Here is a 19,690-nt window from a genome sequence, read left to right on the forward strand (position 1 = left end):
ATATATATATATATATATATATATATATATATATATATATATATACTATATATATATATATATATATACTATATATAGTATATATATACTATATATATACTATATATATATATATAGTATATATATAGTACTATATATATATATATATATATATATATACTATATATACTATATACTATATATATATATATATATATATATATAGTATATATATATATATATATATATATATATATAGTACTATATATATACTATATATATATATATATAGTATATATACTATATATATATATATATATATATATATATATATATATATATAGTATATATATATATATATATATATAGTATATATATATACTATATATATATATAGTATATATATATACTATATATATACTATATATACTATATATATATATATATATACTATATATAGTATACTTATCCATCCATCCATTTTCCGTAACCTGCTTATCCAGTTAAGGGTCGCGGGGGTGCTGGAGCCGATCCCAGCTGTCAATGGGTGAAGGCAGGGTTCAGGGGGTTCACCTGGACAGGGTTCACCTGGACAGGTCTCCAGCCTATCACAGGGCTGACATATAGAGACAAACAACCACTCACACTCACATTCACACCTACGGGCAATTTAGAGTCTTCAATGAACCTAAGCTGCATGTCTTTGGACTGTGGGAGGAAGCCGGAGAACCCGGAGAGAACCCACGCTGACACGGGAGAACATGCAAACTCCACAGAAAGGTTGTCCAGCCCGGGAATTGAACCCCGGCCCCTCTTGCTGTGAGGCGACAGTGCTAACCACTACACCACCGTGCAGCCTAGTATACTATATATATACTATATATAGTATATATAGTATACTATATATATATATACATAGTATATATATAGAATACTATATATATAGTGTATACTATATATAGAGTATACTATATATAGTATATATAGTACTATAGATAAACGTCTCGTAAACAAGCTTTGTAAAAGTGTTTGATTTCAATTCAAACCAGATTTCTTTTTAGTTTAGGGGGTATGATTTAAATTTTGTTTCATATTTATTCTCATTATTATCTACCCAAGATCTTCCTTGTTGCCAGTGTTTTGGTACTTTTTGTAAAAAGAAAAAGAAAAAACAAGTTTAATGAAATCTTAAGTAAAGAGGTAAAAAATGAAACACCAAAGATGGTTTACATTTTGTACTACCTTGTCATTTGCAAGTGCCTTCATCATTTCAAGTGTTGATTGTAGAAAGAAATGTTATAGTATATAGTATATATATAGTACTAGATATATTTAAGTTAACAGTACTGATAAATACTGCACAATGTTTCACTCTCATATCTGATGTTTCTGCTGCATTAATGTTGAATTGTCATTTCTTTATATCCTGTTTTTCTAGTTTTATTATGATATTCCTTTATTGATCCCCATGGGGAAATTCGGGTGTTGCAGCAGCTCAACTACATAGAAACAGATAATAAATGCACATATTATACAATAAAATAAAAATAGAATAAAAATAAAAATAAAAATGTACAGTATATCCACATGGGGGGGGGCTGGTCAGCATGGTGACAGACTGTGGTCTCTGCTGTTGTTGTACAGTCTGATGGCAGTGGGCACAAATGAGCGTCTGAAGCTTCGTCCTGCTGCAGAATCAGCCGATGGCTGAGAGAGCTGCCCAGCTGCCACAGTTCCTCATGGAGAGTTTCATGTTTTTTAAGATCATGTTTTTTTTGTGTCTTATTCATTAATAAGCAACCTGAGACATAAACACAGCACTACAGTGCAGAAGATCATTTACCTCTGAGATGTAGTATTAGTATAAAGTAGAAGAAAAATGGAAATACATTTAAAATAAATACAACATAAGTAAATGACCTTCAGAATCATTATATATATATACATAATGTACTATATATATAATATATACATATATAAATATACATAAACATTATATATATATACATATATATATATATATATATATATAAACACACGTATACAAATTTACATATATATATATATATATTTAACTTTATTTCAGACACATGGGTCCAAGTCATCACTGTAGATTGTCTTTAAATGTATTCACACTACTTATAATATAACTTTATTACAGTTATACTTTTGTCTGTATTTATTGTTTATAAAGTCTCCACAGTTTCTGTCTAAAAGAACATCTCTGACATTTGAGTTGATTTCTTTACAGTCGACTCACAGACAGAAAAGTGAATGAGAGACGGTTAAAACTTCTGTCAGTGTTTGATGTAAATGAGCAGCAGAGACACAGAGGAGACGACAGCAGCTTTTAATGTTCTTTATGTAGAAACTACAGCACTTTGTGAGGCAGTAAAGGACAGTCAGACCAACACAGAGTTTAATATATCGACTAAGTAAACATCAGCATCAACCGCTCACTTCTTCTAGAGGATGTAGTGCAAAGCAGAAACCTTTGGCTGTCAGGTTATACGACTGAACAAACGGGAGATTTGTTTGTAGGCACATTTCTTCTTCACTTGCAGCAAAGGTTTGTTTAAATGTTTCACAATAAGGTGTCTTCATGCTGGTTTTATGTCCAAAAGTAAACCTCTGATTCTCATTTTTTAAAGAGCTCAAAGTGCAAAAGTCCTCTTAATAACCATTTTTCTGGTTTTAAATTAGTTTAATCTGTAATCACACATCACAGCGAGGTGACTACTTCAGCAGGAACTATATTCACGGCTGATTAAAAGGTAGAAAACAGACGGATCGCAGTGATGTCGGGTTGGAATGTACCGTCTCAGTTATGTCCTCAAAGACAGAGATGAACAACTGTGTTTGAAAATGTATTGGTTTGTAAAGTTTGTGTTTGTGTGTAAATTTTGTTTTCTGATGGAAGGAGATTAAGATGAACCGCGTGGGATTTAACGAACCCATGAAGTTCATCTTTAAATGAAAAAGGCACATTGTTTTGCTTTAAAGCTGCTAAATACGATATTCAGAGCATTTCTATTCCCTCCAACACTGGTAACAGATCTAGCAGTGCTAACAACAGCGATATTGCTAACTGAGCTAACAGATCTAACAGTGCCAACAGTGCTGAAAACAGTAACAGTGCTAACAGCTCTAGCCGACAATAATGATCTGAATGTCGTATGAGAACTTTTAAAGTGGTCAATCAGAAACGCTAAAGTGTCTGAGTGTCAGAGAGATGAGAATCTGTTGAGGTTTACTTTTGGACATCTATTTCCTCGTCTACTTCCTTCTTCCTCCTCACTCTCACTGACCCTGATCTCCCTGACCCGACAGCATCCCCAGCAGGCCGTTGGCTGTGGTGAAGAGGTTGATGGGTGACGACCCGTCTGTGATGAGGGTCGACTTCAGACCCAGAGCCTGAAGCATCTTCACCTGGAGGACGAGAGAGACGTAGAGATTCAGACTGAGACCAGCTCTTTATGAAGGAACTCAGGAAGAGGACCTTGAGTTTAGAATGTTAGAGGCTAGGTAGTAGTAGTAGTAGTAGTACTAGTAGTAGAAGTGGTAATACTAATAGTAGTAGCAACAGTAGTACCAGTAGTTGCATTGGCAGTAGCAGTAGTAACAGTCGCAGTAGCATGAAGCAGTTGTAATCAAAGTAGTAGTAACAGTATAAGTAGTAACAGTGGTAGTAGTAGTAGTAGCAGAGTAGTAGCAGAGCCAGTAATAGCAGTAGTAGTAATAGTAACAGTAGTAGCAGTGGTAGTACTAGTACTAGTAGTAGTACCTGCAGCTCAGGCCCGGCTCTGGCTATCTCCTTCAGCGTGTCGCTGCCCAGACTCTCCACCAGTTTACTGAAGCGCAGACTCCCGATTTGAGCCAGACTCTTCTGTTTGTCCACATCCAGATCGTCCATCTGTCTCTTGTAGCTCAGCTCCTGCTCTCGAGCCTTCGCCAGCCGCTGGAGCTCCGCGTCCTACACACACACACACACACACACACACACACACACACACACACACACACACACACACACACACACACACACACACACACACACACACACACACACACACACACACACACACACACACACACACACACACACACACACACACACACACACACACACACACACACACACACACACACACACACACACACACACTTGTTTTACTTCGCAGACCTACAGTCTCTTTGGTTCTACTACTTTTGCCAAAGTAGTGAGTTTTATGTTGAAAGGTGAAAACAGGAAGTCAGAACGTACGGCCTCGATGGTCTGAGCTTCGGCCTTCAGTTTGGCCTCGTTGACGGCCGCCTCTCCCTGAATACGACTGAGCTTCAGCCTTGGCAGCTCCTGTACTCTCCACCGCAGCACTGAAAACACACAGTAGAAGTAGCTTTACAGCCTTGGCAGCTTCCTTCAATATTTCCACCGTATAAAAAGCTAGAGCACTGAAAACACACAGTAAACTTAGTTTTGTTAGCAACACTGTAGTTTAGTTTGTCTTCCATTCAATATTTTAGCTTAGTATAAAAAGTTTAGTGTTAGCTTCTAGTTCCCCTTAGTTTAGTGTTAGCTTCTAGTTCCCCTTAGTTTAGTGTTAGCTTCTAGTTCCCCTTAGTTTAGTGTTAGCTTCTAGTTCCCCTTAGTTTAGTGTTAGCTTCTAGCTCCCCTTAGTTTAGTGTTAGCTTCTAGTTCCCCTTAGTTTAGTGTTAGCTTCTAGTTCCCCTTAGTTTGGAAATTAAAAGAAAAGCAGCTGGTCAAGCTAGAACTCATTTTACTGACTTTTAGATACTGCTGTTAGTATCATCTATAACTATACATAATTCCCCAGTTGACCCCGTGACCCCAGTGACCCCGTGGTCACCTGAGGGCCTCCAGCTCCAGCAGCTCCTTCCTGGCTCTCTCATTCTGGGCCTGGTCGGTGATCCTCTGCCTCTCCAGCTTGCCCCGGGCCTCCTGCTCCAGACGCTCAGCCTCGTGCCTGCACAACACAGAAGCCTCAGGATTTAGTTTATTACTGGGATAAAAATATAAATGTGAGGTCTGTAGTTACAATCAGCAATAACTTTATCATCTCGAAAGTAATGATTTTGTGAATTACTCTTCGGAACAACCTCTAAAACTGTCTTAATTAAATCTATTTAGCTAAAAGCGAGTCACAAATCCCAGTTAAGAGTCTGCCTCTAGATCCACTTTGCTTTGCGTTAGCTTCTAGCTCAGTTTAGTTTAGAGTTAGCTTCTAGTTCCACTTATTTGAGAGCTAGCTTCTAGCTACCCTTAACTTAGATTAGCTTCTTGTTCCCCTGAGCCTTGAGATAGCTTCTAGCTCCGCTTAGTTTAGAGCTAACTTCTAGTTAAGAATAAGCTTCTAACTACCTTACATTGCTTAGCTTAGGGTTAGCTTTTAGTTCCCTTTAGTTAAGAGTAGTTTTCTAGCTCTCATTACGAAAGTTTTTTTATTCCGTTATAAACTAGGTCCCCTTAGTTTTGTGTTAATTTCCTTATTTTAAGAGTTGGCTTCTAGCTCCCTTTAGTTTAAAGTTAGCTTCTATTTGTGTGTGTGTGTGTGTGTGTGTGTGTGTGTGTGTGTGTGTGTGTGTGTGTGTGTGTGTGTGTGTGTGTGTGTGTGTGTGTGTGTGTGTGTGTGTGTGTGTGTGCTAGCTATCGGACCGTGCTGCGGCCTCCTGGGAGTTGGTGGTGATCTCGATGGCCAGCTGGACGCTCTTCTGCAGGGCGTCCCGTGTCCTCTGGTCCACCGGCTCCACGGACTGGATGTCCACGCTGCTGATCATCAGGTTGTTCTGGCTGAAGCGAAGGTTGGGACGAACGGCCATCTTCTCATCGAACCCAAACACCGCCGAGCAGATGATCCGGTTTGAGTTCTGCAAACGAGAACAAGTAGAACTAAGTGTATAAAGAGTTATGGTACTTTACTTGAGTCTTTTCTCTTCCTGTTTAGCTTTAGTAACTTTAATTCAGATTTTACACACAAAACAGAGTTCATGAAATATGAGGTTTTGTTTGTAAATAAGAACAGCTAAAATGATTAGTCGATAAAACAGTTAGTCAACTGACAGAAAATGACAGTTTTAATACTTTAACTGATTGTACTTCAAATCTTTTACTGAAGGAACATTTTCAATGCAGGACTTTTGCTTGTCACAGAGTAATTTGACAGTGTGATATTAGTACTTTTACTGAAGAAAAGTATCTGAATACACTCTCCACCACTGGTTAAGTAGGCACAAGTATGTTCTTTTTACAGGATAAACCCATGAAACAGGAGAACAGTGAAAAACGAACCTTGTGGAAGTCGTCAAACTGCACGGAGGCGACGGCTCCTCGGACTCTGGAGGCGATGGCTTTGCAGGAATCTCCGACAAAGTCCGGAACTGAAAACAGAGCTGCTGCATCAGCAGAGCTCGCCGGGGTCTTCACATCAAAGTGCCTGGAGAGGAATTAAAGAGGGATCGCATTCAGAGATTGAACATATTGAAATATCAGAGAACATAAAGGATCGTTCAGCGCAGAGAGGAAGGTACACACACACACAAAAAAAAATATGTGTTTACATTACTCATAAACAATACAACAGCATATCATTGCATCTAGTTCCCTTTAGATAAGATTCAGCTTCTAGTTCCCTTTAGCTTAGAACAAACAATGTTGAGTTTTTTTATTTATGGTTTGATGGATATTATCAATTGAGGATTGTAGTTTTAGTGCTAAAGATTGACCAAAAATGTATTTTTAGGAGTTTCTCTTGACTTTTCTGCAACTTTCATACTTGAGCTCTTATCTCTGATCATGTGACTCTTGACCCCTAGCCTTTTTTGACCTTCACAAAGCTTCACTCAGCTGTATTACGAGATGTTTCAGTACCAGTTGTAGGAGAGCTGCAGCTGCAGCCGGGCGTGGTCGGCCGTCTCGATGGTGATGACGTCGGTGAAGAAGTCGGGCCCCAGCAGCAGGCAGATGGCCTTGATGACGTTGGCCCTCTTTGGTTTGTCTCCGGACAGCGACAGCACGGTGAACTGCTCGTCAGGTCCCAACATCACCATCTCCGGTCCGAACAGCACCCTGAAGACGAGACCACAACACCTGTCAGCTCACGTGTTACCGTCACAACCCTCCACCAGGTGAGTCAACCCGAGTCCCACCTGGCCTTCTTCTCTCTGTAGTCGTAGACCTGGACGGCAGCGTTGTGGGGGACCCGGTAGGAGACCACCCGGGTCTTGTCCCTCGGCTGGCCCTGTCCGGTTCTGGTCCGGTCCGAGCGGTCGGCCAGCGGGTCCAGGTTAGAAGCCAGCAGGAGCTCCACGTTGGGAGGAAGCTCCTTCTGCCACAGCTCCTCATCGTGAGTCAGCATGTAGGTGTGACCGATCACGGCACGCACCTGAGAGGCAGCGAGACACAAGGTGAGCTGGTCTATGATCCACACTGGTAACATTTGATATATATTGTATTTATTTTGTATTTGCACCTTATTGTTTTCTGAAACGTTTTATATATTTGCACTATTTTGTACCACAACTGCTGCACAGAAACACAATAGTTGTATAATAGTGATATAATATATATATTTTATTATTATTTTATTTAATATAGCTTTATATATATAGTTTTTGCAATTTAATAAAAATAATTTAATTTATTTTTTATTTTAGAAAAAATAAAAACATAAGAGATACATAATAAAAAAATATTTTTAATAATCTTAAAGAAATAACAATTACTAGAATCTAAAAAAATTATTTTCATGCTGAACATTATTTTTTGGGTTGATTAATTATCGTTTGGCTTATAGTATATCTTAAAGTTCAATGAGACGTCTTAAAGTTGTTTAATGTCACAAAACATATTAAAGAGCAGAACTGACATTTCCACGCGGAACGTTTGCTCCTTTGAGAGTCGGACTCGTACCTTTCCCGTTTTGATGTCCCTGACGTAGATGCCCTCGTTCTCGTCCAATGGGGTGGCCTGTCGTCTCAGCATCACCTCCACTGTGGCGGGGGGGACGTACTCGATGGGACCTCGCAGCATCCAGCGGTCGCCGGGGCGACGGATGACGCCGCTCCTCCGTGAACGCTTCGCCCTCTCCTGCTCCTCTTCCTCCTCCTCCTCTTCCTCCTCCTCACGCTGGCAGAGAGAACGGGGGAGAGAGAGGTGGAGGAGGGAGAGAAGGGTTAACGTGGCGATGCATTGGAGCGGTGGAGGAGTGGGAGGAGAGGGAGGAGAGGGAGGAGGATGAAGAGGAGAAGAGGGAGGAGGATGAAGAGGAGAAGAGGGAGGAGGATGAAGAGGAGGATGAAGAGGAGGAGAGGGGCACTGAGACAAAAAATGAAAACCCAAAGTGGAAGACATTTCAAAAAGCGGAGGACAACGAAAAGGATGGAGGGAGTGATTAAGAAGAGTTGATTTAAAGGAAAGAAGGGAGAGAAGAAGAAGAAGCACAGAGTTGGGCTATAATGAGTCAGACATGTTAGGAGGGAAGATGGTGCAGTGAAGGAATCAGACCTCAAACATCTAACACTCAAAGCTTCATGTGTTAAAGCTGCATTCTCTCTGCTGTCCACCAGGGGGCGACTCCTCTGGTTGTATAGAAGTCTATGAGAAAATGACTCTACTTCTCTCTTGATTTATTCCCTCAGTAAACATTGTAAACATGAGTTTATGGTCTCAATCTCTAGTTTCAAGTCTTCTTCAATACAGCATGATGTTCATTTAGTAAATGATGCTCCATTTAGAGTCAAACAGACTCTAAAAAAACAGGACAGCGACCGCCAATACGTTGAACTCAAAGCTTCAAAACATCAGTCAACAAACCAAAGAGAGATGTCATGACGACGTCCACTTCTTATATACAGTCTGTGGTTTATATTAATGAATAACTAACTAATAAAGGATTATCTTATCTTATCTTAACTTAACATCCACCTGACAGCTGCACAAAACGGTCAAAACCTGTGTTCCTCTTCCGCTAAACAATGCAGACAATAGACTTCAGCAAATTCATGAGAAAAGAAGCGTGGGTGACTTCTGTTGTTTTCCAGGGTGTTTGCATCGGTGGTTGTAAAGAGGGTTGCTTAGGGATTTGTAGCTTGTTGCTGCAGTGTTGTAGGTGGTTTCCATAGCTCCAATAAAATACAAACCCTAACCAACCAAGCCTCCTGCATGATAAGAGCTTAAAGCCACTTAACATCAGCTGACCTCCTCCGCCCACCCTGATGCTAGAGTTTCCTGGTGATCCTTCACACTTCTCCTCCTTTTACCCACAAATACCTGCAAGAGCCTCAAGCTGCAACTCCTCTGAACAAACCAATCATTGACGACAGGTGTGTTCAGAGGACTTTAAACCTTCAACCACAGAGCAGAGACACACCTCTGACTTCTCACCTCGTACCGGGCTGAAAATATATTTCTTCGTGACACTCCTCTGTAAGAGTTTGTTTTAATAAATCTCTTCTCTGTGATCAACCGGTTGCACAAGACGAGCTTGAGTAAGCACCGCAGGACAAACAGACAACCTTCATTCCTCTGAACTCCAGTAACTCCCTCACAGAAACATCCATCACTTTAAAGACCGACAGCAGAATCAAACATGGAAACATAGAAGACGGTGTGATGTGTTTTTATAGTGATGCAGAAGGTGTGTGGACTATTATTTATTCATTTAGATTTGCTTCTACTTGAATTGTTGTTAGTATTATTATTTTTTTATTGTGATAAGATTTAGATTTTTTATAAAAAAAAAAAAAAAAAAAAAAAAAAAATATATAAATAAATAAATAAAATATATATATATAGTTTTACCAGGTAAATGAACTGAACATGAAAGTCACTGCACCTCGGCTACACATTTATCTACAGATGTTCTGCTGACGTCAGATGTCTTCAAGGACTTAGTGAACTGAAGGAGAAACCTTTCATATTGTATAAATCAGCTGTATGAGAAACCCTTTCATCATTTAGAGATACATTTTATTATTTAATATCTACTGGTTAAAAAGTAAAATAGTTCATTTGCATTTCTAAGCATCATACAGTTATTACAGTGCAGTGGAGGGAATTAACTCAAGTACAGTTTAAACGTACTTCTACTCCACTATATTTACTGAACAAGTTTACTTACATTGATTGAACTAGTAGCAGTATATAAAGTAATGAATGAATAACTTATAAGATAAGATAAGATAAGATAATCCTTTATTAGTCCCGCAGCGGGGAAATTTGCAATATTATATTACATAATACTAAAATATATTATTCTGAGTAATGAGTATTTTCACTTTTAGTACTTAAAGGTTATTTAGATGTATACTAAACTTTGATGGTAGTACTTCTTCTGCACAACGTTGATTGTGATTAGTGTTATTCAGCTGCACCGATGTGATTTCTCTCCTCACCTCCTCGGTGTCATTGAACGCCTCCACAGCTCTCAGAACCAGACCCTCCTCCTCAGACAGCACGTACACGTCCTGAATGCCACTTTCAAGGTGCTCGCCCGGCTGCAGGAAGAATGAGCGCTCACCCTGACAGAGAGAAAGAGAAGAAGATGTCAGGACTAGAGAGGAATAGTACATAATGTACATATAACTATTATTAGTATTATCGAAGAACAGTTTTAGACAGATATGAGTGTTTTTAGTTTGATGCAACAAACAAATAAAAAAATAAAAAATAGGTGAAGTTGCAGATTTCAACAAAGAAAACGTAAATTTGAGTTTTGTAAGGGCAACTGTTCAAACCCTCAGAGCTTGTCAGAGAAAGAAGAAGTAAGTCTGTTTATTTCCTTATAAGCATGAAATGTCAGTAATTCAACTTTAAGAGGCTTAAAACGAGGATGAGTATTTCAAATAAAACAACTACAAAGACAAATCTTAACATTTTGAAATAAGATGTTGATTATAATAACTTCCAGAAACTACCAACTCGAATATTTGTCTTTAATTCTGACATTTTTTACGTGTTTAAACTGCAGAATACGGACGGAAATTCAAATGTAACAGCACCATTTAACAAACAAGTTTTAACTTATTTCTGTGAGGAGTTTGCATGTTCTCCCCGTGTCAGCGTGGGTTCTCTCCGGGTTCTCCGGCTTCCTCCCACAGTCCAAAGACATGCAGCTTAGGTTCATTGAAGACTCTAAATTGCCCGTAGGTGTGGATCTGAGTGTGAATGGTTGTTTGTCTCTATATGTCAGCCCTGTGACAGACTGGAGACCTGTCCAGGTGAACCCTGTCCAGGTGAACCCCGTCCAGGTGAACCCTCCAGGTGAACCCTGTCCAGGTGAACCCTGCCTTCACCCATTGACAGCTGGGATCGGCTCCAGCACCCCCGCGACCCTTAACTGGATAAGCGGTTATGGAAGATGGATGGATGGATGTAACATTAAAATGTGGAGAGGAAACCCTTCTCCTCACCTTCACCACCCTCTTCTGTCCCAGCTGAGGCTTCCCGTCGGCTCCGACCGGGTCCAGGATCACACAGTACTGCCGGCTGCTCAGCGTGGTCACGTCCACCACCCCCACCACCTCCTCCGCCACCGAGGGGATGTGAGCCTCCCGGTCCGCCATGGTCACCAGCCACTCCTCCCCCGTACGACGGTCCCGCCCGCCGGCGTCCTTAAAGGACCGCAGGGCGCGAACATGGAGCGCTTTCTAAAGGAGACACAAAACACACGACAGGTGAGGCTTTTACGTTTTCAACAGGGAAATTGTTGCAATGATCCTTTAATCTGCACAGTTTTGGGTGGACTCCAGTGGACGGTGACATCTGGAGGAGAACTACATTTGTTTGTTTAGTTTTTTAGTGGTTTTACGTTCACCGACAAATTCTAGTTTACGCAAAAAAAACGCAAGTTTTGAGAATTTTTAGAATAATAATTAAATCTATTTGTGTTCACCCAGAGTTCTACAATAATACCTGGTATTTGTACAGGAACCAATGAAATAAAACAATAACAATGCTACCGTATTTACGCATGAGATGATCATTATTCTGAGTATTGATAGAGCAGCTACAAAGCTTAGCATAGATACAAACTCCATTCACAAAACAAGCATTTTAAAAGTGGTTTGCTAATCGTCTTGTAGAGAGAACTAACAAAACACGAATTCTGACTTTTTATAAATCAGCATTGTTATGTAGTTATTTCTGCAACCTTTTGATCCATTTATTGTTATATTTATAACTAAATCACAGCAAAACATGTTGATTTTGGGTTCAAACAGCTGAAGTAAACCAGCAGATGCGAGTCTCACCAGATAAATGAATGAAAACAGTTTGGTGATGTTTTGAACTGAGCAGGACAGCTTTCAGTTTGTGGGACTTTAACATGGACAAAGCAGCAAACGTGGTTGTTTCAGATGAAAACGTTGGTGTCTAAATCCCTCATGGCAGGTAATGCAAAGTGAAAACTGGCCTCGGAGGACTCACCTTGTCCGTCAGGATGAAAGCGTTCACGATGTCGATGACTTCTTCATGAGCTCCTGGAAGATACGCTCCCACCTTACTGACCATCCACTCCTCACCTGCAACAACACACATCATAATTATTATGAATTATTACTGTACAACATCTGGATTATTATTCTGGATTCAAGTCTGCCGCCATCACTGGAAACAAAAAGTACTTTAACGTTGACCAATACTTTATTTAAAGGAGCATGCTGAAAGTGTTCTGCCATGAAGAGTGATCATCCCTCAGCAGAGAGTTTCTTTAACAGCACATTCGGGTTCTTCTTACTGGAGTTAATGCAACGTTCTAACATTTAAACCATTTACAGATGTTTAACGGAGGAATAAAAGCATGCAGGATCCAAACAGAAACACCTGAAATCTTCTGTTTAATCTTCTGAGAATGATTTTTTATTATGTCTGCATGTATGTTGTGTCAAATATAAACATAAGTGGCATGCATGTTTGTAGACATGAATTTCCCCCCTTTTTTCGTTCTGAACTCTACCTGAACGCTGGGAGAAAAGTGACTTCTACAGACTCCTGACAGTTTATTTAGAAGAGAATGAAGTCAGGTATGCACACGGACACACCTGCTACACACACACACACACACACACACACACACACACACACACACACACACACACACACACACACACACACACACACACACACACACACACACACACACACACACACACACACACACAACAGTCTGCAGAACGTATGAACGAGCCTTTAAAGGGTCAATAGGGTAAAATATTTAGCTAATAGAGATCAACATGAAACTTCACCTGTTTATTTATTACAATAAGACAACTATTTTTTGAATCTCTCCATAAATAACATTCGGTTTAAAGTTAGTTCCGTTTTTTTTCTTCTTCAATATATTCATATATTTGTGTTAATGTAAAAGACGTGTGTGAACTGCGTGGGCGTCACATGTTCTGCTGCCGTTAGATGTCAGATGTGACCTCCCCCCTCAGTGTGTGTGTGTGTGTGTGTGTGTGTGTGTGTGTGTGTGTGTGTGTGTGTGTGTGTGTTACCTGTGACCCGGCGGACCCCCTCTCGGTCCACCCCCTCCTTGCGGGCCCTCAGTCTGATGGCCTGGTTCTCTCGGATCACCGTGGCCTTGATGGTCTCCAACACGGCCACCTCCTTCCTGGGGATGTAGGTCCCTGAGACCAGAACACAGAACCTCAGGATCCTCATTTCATCACGGGAGGAGGAAGTCAAAGTGAACAATGACAACAACTGAGACCAGCTGATGATGAGAACGGTTTTCATTGAATAAAACTAAATATTTATGTTTACTTAGTTAAGAATAAAATGCTCAGACTTTAAGTCAACTAAAACTTAAATAACAGAGTGAGACTGAGAAATATGATAACATTTAAAAAACAAACTAACAATAACATTTGCTTCAACTCGTTCTTAGACTTTTGGATGGACTACATTACATCTTTAGTAAAGGTCGTCCTCACAGACCAGATGCATTATGGGGGATAAAATACAGACTGAATATTTAAAGACTCAGATCAGTGGTCTGATTAATACCTGATCAGAGTTATGACAGATGTATTAAAAACCCACCCGGTCCCTCAAACAGCCACTCGTCTCCAGCGACTCTCTTCTCGCCCCCGCTCCTCAAAGTCCAGCAGAGCCTGAAGACGCAGCGCCGTGTCGGGATAAACGATCTGCAGCGGAGTCACCGCCTGGAACGCAAACGCTGCACGTTACACAATGTGATCAATATGTTTAATGTGACCAATGTGTTACATGTGCTTAATATGCTCCATGTGTTTAATATGTCAAATATGATCAATAGTTTTACTATGTTAAATTAGTTTAATATGTTTAATGTTCCATATGATTAATATTAAACATCAACATGTTCAAAATGTTACAAATGTCAAATATAAAAAAAAAAAATCAAATGCTATATATATATATATATATATATATATATATTCAATATATTAAAACATTTAAATAAGTTAAAAATGCAAAAACTTGAAAAAGGTAGAGAAAATCTGCCAAAATTGTTAAACAAACTTTATTGTCCATCAAAAAGGAGACAAATCTGTGTCTCCTTTTGATGAACAATAAAGTTTTGTACAAGACCTTGAACATTAAAGTTTATATCTTTTATGTATATGACAATAAACAATAACATTCTGTATAATAAAAATGATGCGGTGTTCCTGACTGACCTGCTGGACCTCCTCCCCCGGGTACAGGGGGAACGGGTCCTGGGTCAGACGGATCTCCAGGTCGGCGTGGCGAAGTTTGGCCTGACCCGATTGGTCGAAGAGGACCTGCTTGTCATCGTCTCGGGCCACGGGGTTGATGACCACGCAGTAGTGACGCGGCGGTACCATGATCATCCGAACGGGGGGGAACAAAACTCTGAGGGAGGGAGGAGTCAAAACTATGAATATGAATACATTAAAATATAAAGATTTGTTACTTTTTACATTTAAAACTGTTCTTTTATTCTGTTATTTAATATTCATCCAAACGTCCTAATTTAAATGTAACATTGTTGTTTATAAATCAGTCATATCTGAAACATTCAAATGTTATAAAGTCTCCTTCTGTCTACGAAGCAGAGAGAGAATCAATGACGACAGTAAATGTATCCGGGGAAAAAAAAAAAAAAAAAATCAATAATGAAATCAATCCTCAGTCACATGGTTTACGAACAGTGAAGTCATTGAGGCCACTCTGCAGGTTTTCTGCTTGTATGAGTGATAAAGGCTGATTATGTGTGTGTGTGTGTGTGTGTGTGTGTGTGTGTGTGTGTGTGTGTGTGTGTGTGTGTGTGTGTGTGTGTGATAATTGATACATTGATCAACATTGATAAACACAGCTGATCACTGTGAGACAAACACAAAGTCCTTTAATCAAAGTGATGATCTAATCTGCAGTTTGTTTGTTTGTCAATGTGGATCATAATCAATCATAATCTAAGCTTCCTTCTAAGCTTCCTTCTATGCTTCCGTCTTCTATGCTTCCTTCTATGCTTCCTTCTAAGGTTCCTTCTAAGGTTCCTTCTAAGCTTCCTTCTAAGCTTCCTTCTATGCTTCCGTCTAAGCTTCCTTCTAAGGTTCCTTCTAAGGTTCCTTCTAAGGTCCCTCTTACTGACCTCTCGTTGTCCTTCTACGGATTCTAGGTGAGCGGTCCTTCTATCTCCACGCTTCCTTCGATGTTGGTGTTCTGGTCCAACACGTGGATGTAGTGGTGGGGGGTTCCTTCTATGCGGATGATGGAGGCGTCCGCCTGCCCTCCAAAGGTTCCTCCTGTCTGAGACATGATCCGGACTAAACGCTGCAGAGAGAAGAGAGACGGGATTTGTTTTTACTAAAAGTTACATTTATTCCTTTAACTTTTTTTTATGTCTGCTTATGAATAATTTAAATCCTCGTGTCACTCAGGTTTCTGTCGTTTATCTGATCGACAGACTGATCTGAAGCTCAAACACGACACAGACGAACAACAGAGAACCATAAACCAACGGGGAGATCGTTCTGAACTCTACCTGAACGCTGGGAGAAAAGTGACTTCTATAGACTCCTGACAGTTTATTTAGAAGAGAATGAAGTCAGGTATGCACACAGACACACCTGCCCACCCACACCCAAAGACACCACACACACACACACACCCACACACACACACACACACACACACACACACACACACACACACACACACACACACACACACACACACACACACACACACCCCACACACACACACACCCAGTACAAAGTCTGCAGAACGAGCCTTTAAAAGGGGTCAATAGGGTAAAATATGTAGCTAATAGAGATCAACATGAAACTTCACCTGTTTATTTATTACAATAAGACAAGTATTTTTTGTATTACAAGTTTTCTGAAATGTTATGTTTAAATATGCAAATGAGGCATTCCCTTATCAAAAACATGCAAATTTTACATTTCTAGAACAGAAATGTGAACATTGAATAAAGACAGGTTCAAAATTCTTGTTTCATTTTGTTCACATATTAGAGTCAAAGATATTTTACAGAGGAACTCTGGTTATCTCTTTGTTTCATGTTTCAAGATAAACAAGTCCCAAGTCAAGATGAAAGACTCCCAACCAAGTCAAACATGTTTTCTTTCAGTCTGAAATAAGACGTGTATTAGAGGATAAATAGACCAAATTATCTAAATTGATGAGGATGTTGTTTCCTGTATCGTCTCTCCATAAATAACATTCGGTTTAAAGTTAGTTCCGCGATGATGTGGAAAAAATCTGCAAGAAATGTTGATGATTCATTAATGAATTGTTTAAATCATGTTTCTCAAATATGACGATGTCCTGTTTTATTTCTAAGTATTTAAAAACGTCTCTTTTTATCATTAGGTTTGGTCACATGTCACCTCCTGTTCTGCAGCAATGATTGGCTCTTTTTCTCTATTTTAAAAAGTAATAATAATGATAATAACATCAAACACGTTACGCCGCATTCAGAGAACCGATTAAAGGAGGTTAATGAGACGTCACTACCAACAACCATCTTTATTTCTATTTTTACATTAACTAGCACCAGATGCAGTAGAAAGACTTGTTCCAGGAGTCTCTGTAGTTTGTCACTATTGTGTATATATATACATATATATATATATATGTATATATATATATATATATATATATATATATATATATATATATATATATACATACAATAGTGACACACTTTGATCTAAAATGTGTTAAATATACAGGAACACATCAGGCCTCAGTAGGACTACATGTAGACGGTGACTCAGACCGGCTGACTGTTAGAGATCAGTCGTGATGAATATTGTGTTTTTAAATGACGGACCTGGTAACTTTAGTAAAAGCCTGAGTCATAGTCACACACACACACACACACACACACACACACACACACACACACACACACACACACACACACACACACACACACACACACACACACACACACACACACACATGTCTGTTGTTCAGAGGAGGCTGTGGGAGTTTTCTCTGCAGGAGAACAAACTGCATTGTTCAGAACTAAGTGCATCAGCTGGTTCTGCAGAGACCCTCACCATGACAGCCTGAACAACAACAGCCTGAACAACAACAGCCTGAACAACAGCCTGCACAACAGCCTGCACAACAGCCTGAACAACAGCCTGAACAACAGCCTGAACAACAACAGCCTGAACAACAACAGCCTGAACAACAGCCTGCACAACAACAGCCTGAACAACAGCCTGAACAACAGCCTGAACAACAACAGCCTGAACAACAGCCTCAACAACAACAGCCTGAACAACAACAGCCTGAACAAACAACAGCCTGAACAACAGCCTGAACAACAACAGCTTCCTGGTTCTGAGCTCCACGCCCTGAGACATTCTTTAACCCGACACCAGACTCCCATTTCAGGCCTGCTGCATTGAGAGGAACCTGCCTGGTTCTCGGTGTCTCAGCATGCCACAGCAGAGACACAGACATGCTGGGAATCCTTATGGAGATGCCTTTAATTCGGCGCTGGTCTCTGAGCAGAAGGCTGCTGCTGGCTCACAGGAGGTCTGGTACAGGAGGTCTGGTACAGGAGGTCTGGTACAGGAGGTCTGGTACAGGAGGTCTGGTCTAGATGGTGACACCTCTGCAGGACTCTGCTGTGGTACCAGCAGAGTCCTGCAGAGCACCAGAGGAGAGGCGGTGTTGGAGAGCAGATGCTGCCGAGCAGAGAGGAGCTCTGTGGGTCACATGCATGCCGATTTAAAGTCCTGTTCCTGAGGATTCATTCAACACCTCACATGTTGTGATCTGATGCAGGACCACCTCTCAGTCCACAGATGAGTTTAAATGTTGGGTTCTGCTGCGTTCTTACCTCGTACCGGAGTGCAGGAGGTCCAGGTTCCACTGGTGGAGAGCTGCGGAGGAACCAGTGGCTCAATGGGAAACAGCTGGTGGGCGTGGCTACCGGAAAACCAATCAGCTGTCACGTGTTTTACCGACTGCTGCAGGAGGACGCGTCATAGTGACGTAGCAGGGAGTCAATGGCGACACCTGTTGTTTATTGATGGTGTTAAAAATAACAAATAAAACAAAAAGACATTAAAGTCAAACGAGATCCATGAAAATAATAATACATATATATATATAATAATATATAATAATAATTTATAATATATAACTGGAAAAGAATAAGAAAAAAGTTTAGATATAAAACAAATAAAATATGAAAGAATAATTATAAGCGTTATTTTTATCATCATTTAAATATTTGTAAATATATATTTTTATTTTCAGTATATTTTTTAAATGATATAATGAATATACATATATATAATATATAATCTAATATATATTATATTAATTACTCTATTTTTCTGTATATTGTTTATACTACATAATATCTATTATTTATTTATTTTACCGTATATTTCCCTTATTATATACTATGCTTTTTGTTTTTCTAGCATTAAACACTCATTAACATATATTATACATATATAATATATAATATTATATATTATATTAATTACTCTATTTTTCTGTATATTTTTTATACTACATAATATCTATTATTTATTTATTTGACCGTATATTTCCCTTATTATATACTCTGCTTTTTGTTTTTCTAGCATTAAACCCTCATTAAATAAAATGTAATTTGCTGTGAATAAAAAAATTATAAATCAATTGTTGAGTTTGGTGGAGAAAGAATATTTTGAACCTCATGAAGTTGATAAAAAAGAAAAAGGATCATATTGGTAAAAATAAAAAAATGATCACATAAAACAAACCAATTCTACTGAAATATTGTTTTTCTAATATTCTAAGTTTAGTACGCAACTTTTGTTGATTTACATTCGGTCAACGTATGAAAATCATTGTTCAGCTTTTATTTGTTTTGGCACCAAAAATGTGACTGTGAAAACTTTAAAATGTGAAAATCCTCAGGAATCTTCTGCAGCCTGTTTTTTAGTTAATTTAATGTATTTTTTCTGGAAGGAGTAAATGTTTCATGTGCTTTTTAGACATAGACTTTACTTTACTATACAACCAGAGGAGTCGCCCCCTGATGGACAGGAGAGAGAATGCAGCTTTAACACATGAAGCTTTGACTTCACTTTAAAGAACCAGAAGTTGACTTCTGGGCTTTTTTTTTGGTCTTCCCCATCTTGTTTTGATTTGACGACATATATACATCACATATATATATATATATATATATATATATATATATAT

General features: G+C 39.3%; 1 protein-coding gene across 1 annotated transcript; it reads right to left on the reverse strand.

Annotated features, from left to right (window-relative positions):
• Positions 1-2,315: 2,315 nt before the first annotated feature.
• mvp (major vault protein) lies at positions 2,316-18,434 on the reverse strand. The gene is given in 19 exon segments (XM_054606968.1): positions 2,316-3,408; positions 3,764-3,952; positions 4,244-4,310; positions 4,312-4,353; positions 4,848-4,964; positions 5,654-5,865; positions 6,287-6,431; positions 6,866-7,063; positions 7,144-7,379; positions 7,907-8,122; positions 10,390-10,515; positions 11,407-11,643; positions 12,422-12,516; positions 13,492-13,623; positions 14,039-14,085; positions 14,087-14,160; positions 14,659-14,854; positions 15,594-15,775; positions 18,327-18,434. Coding segments are annotated over 18 exon segments (2,625 nt in total). The 5' UTR covers positions 15,761-15,775; positions 18,327-18,434; the 3' UTR covers positions 2,316-3,279.
• Positions 18,435-19,690: the final 1,256 nt, after the last annotated feature.

The sequence above is a fragment of the Anoplopoma fimbria genome, chromosome 11, assembly GCF_027596085.1.
Source record: "Anoplopoma fimbria isolate UVic2021 breed Golden Eagle Sablefish chromosome 11, Afim_UVic_2022, whole genome shotgun sequence".
Classification (NCBI taxonomy): Eukaryota; Metazoa; Chordata; class Actinopteri; order Perciformes; family Anoplopomatidae; genus Anoplopoma; species Anoplopoma fimbria.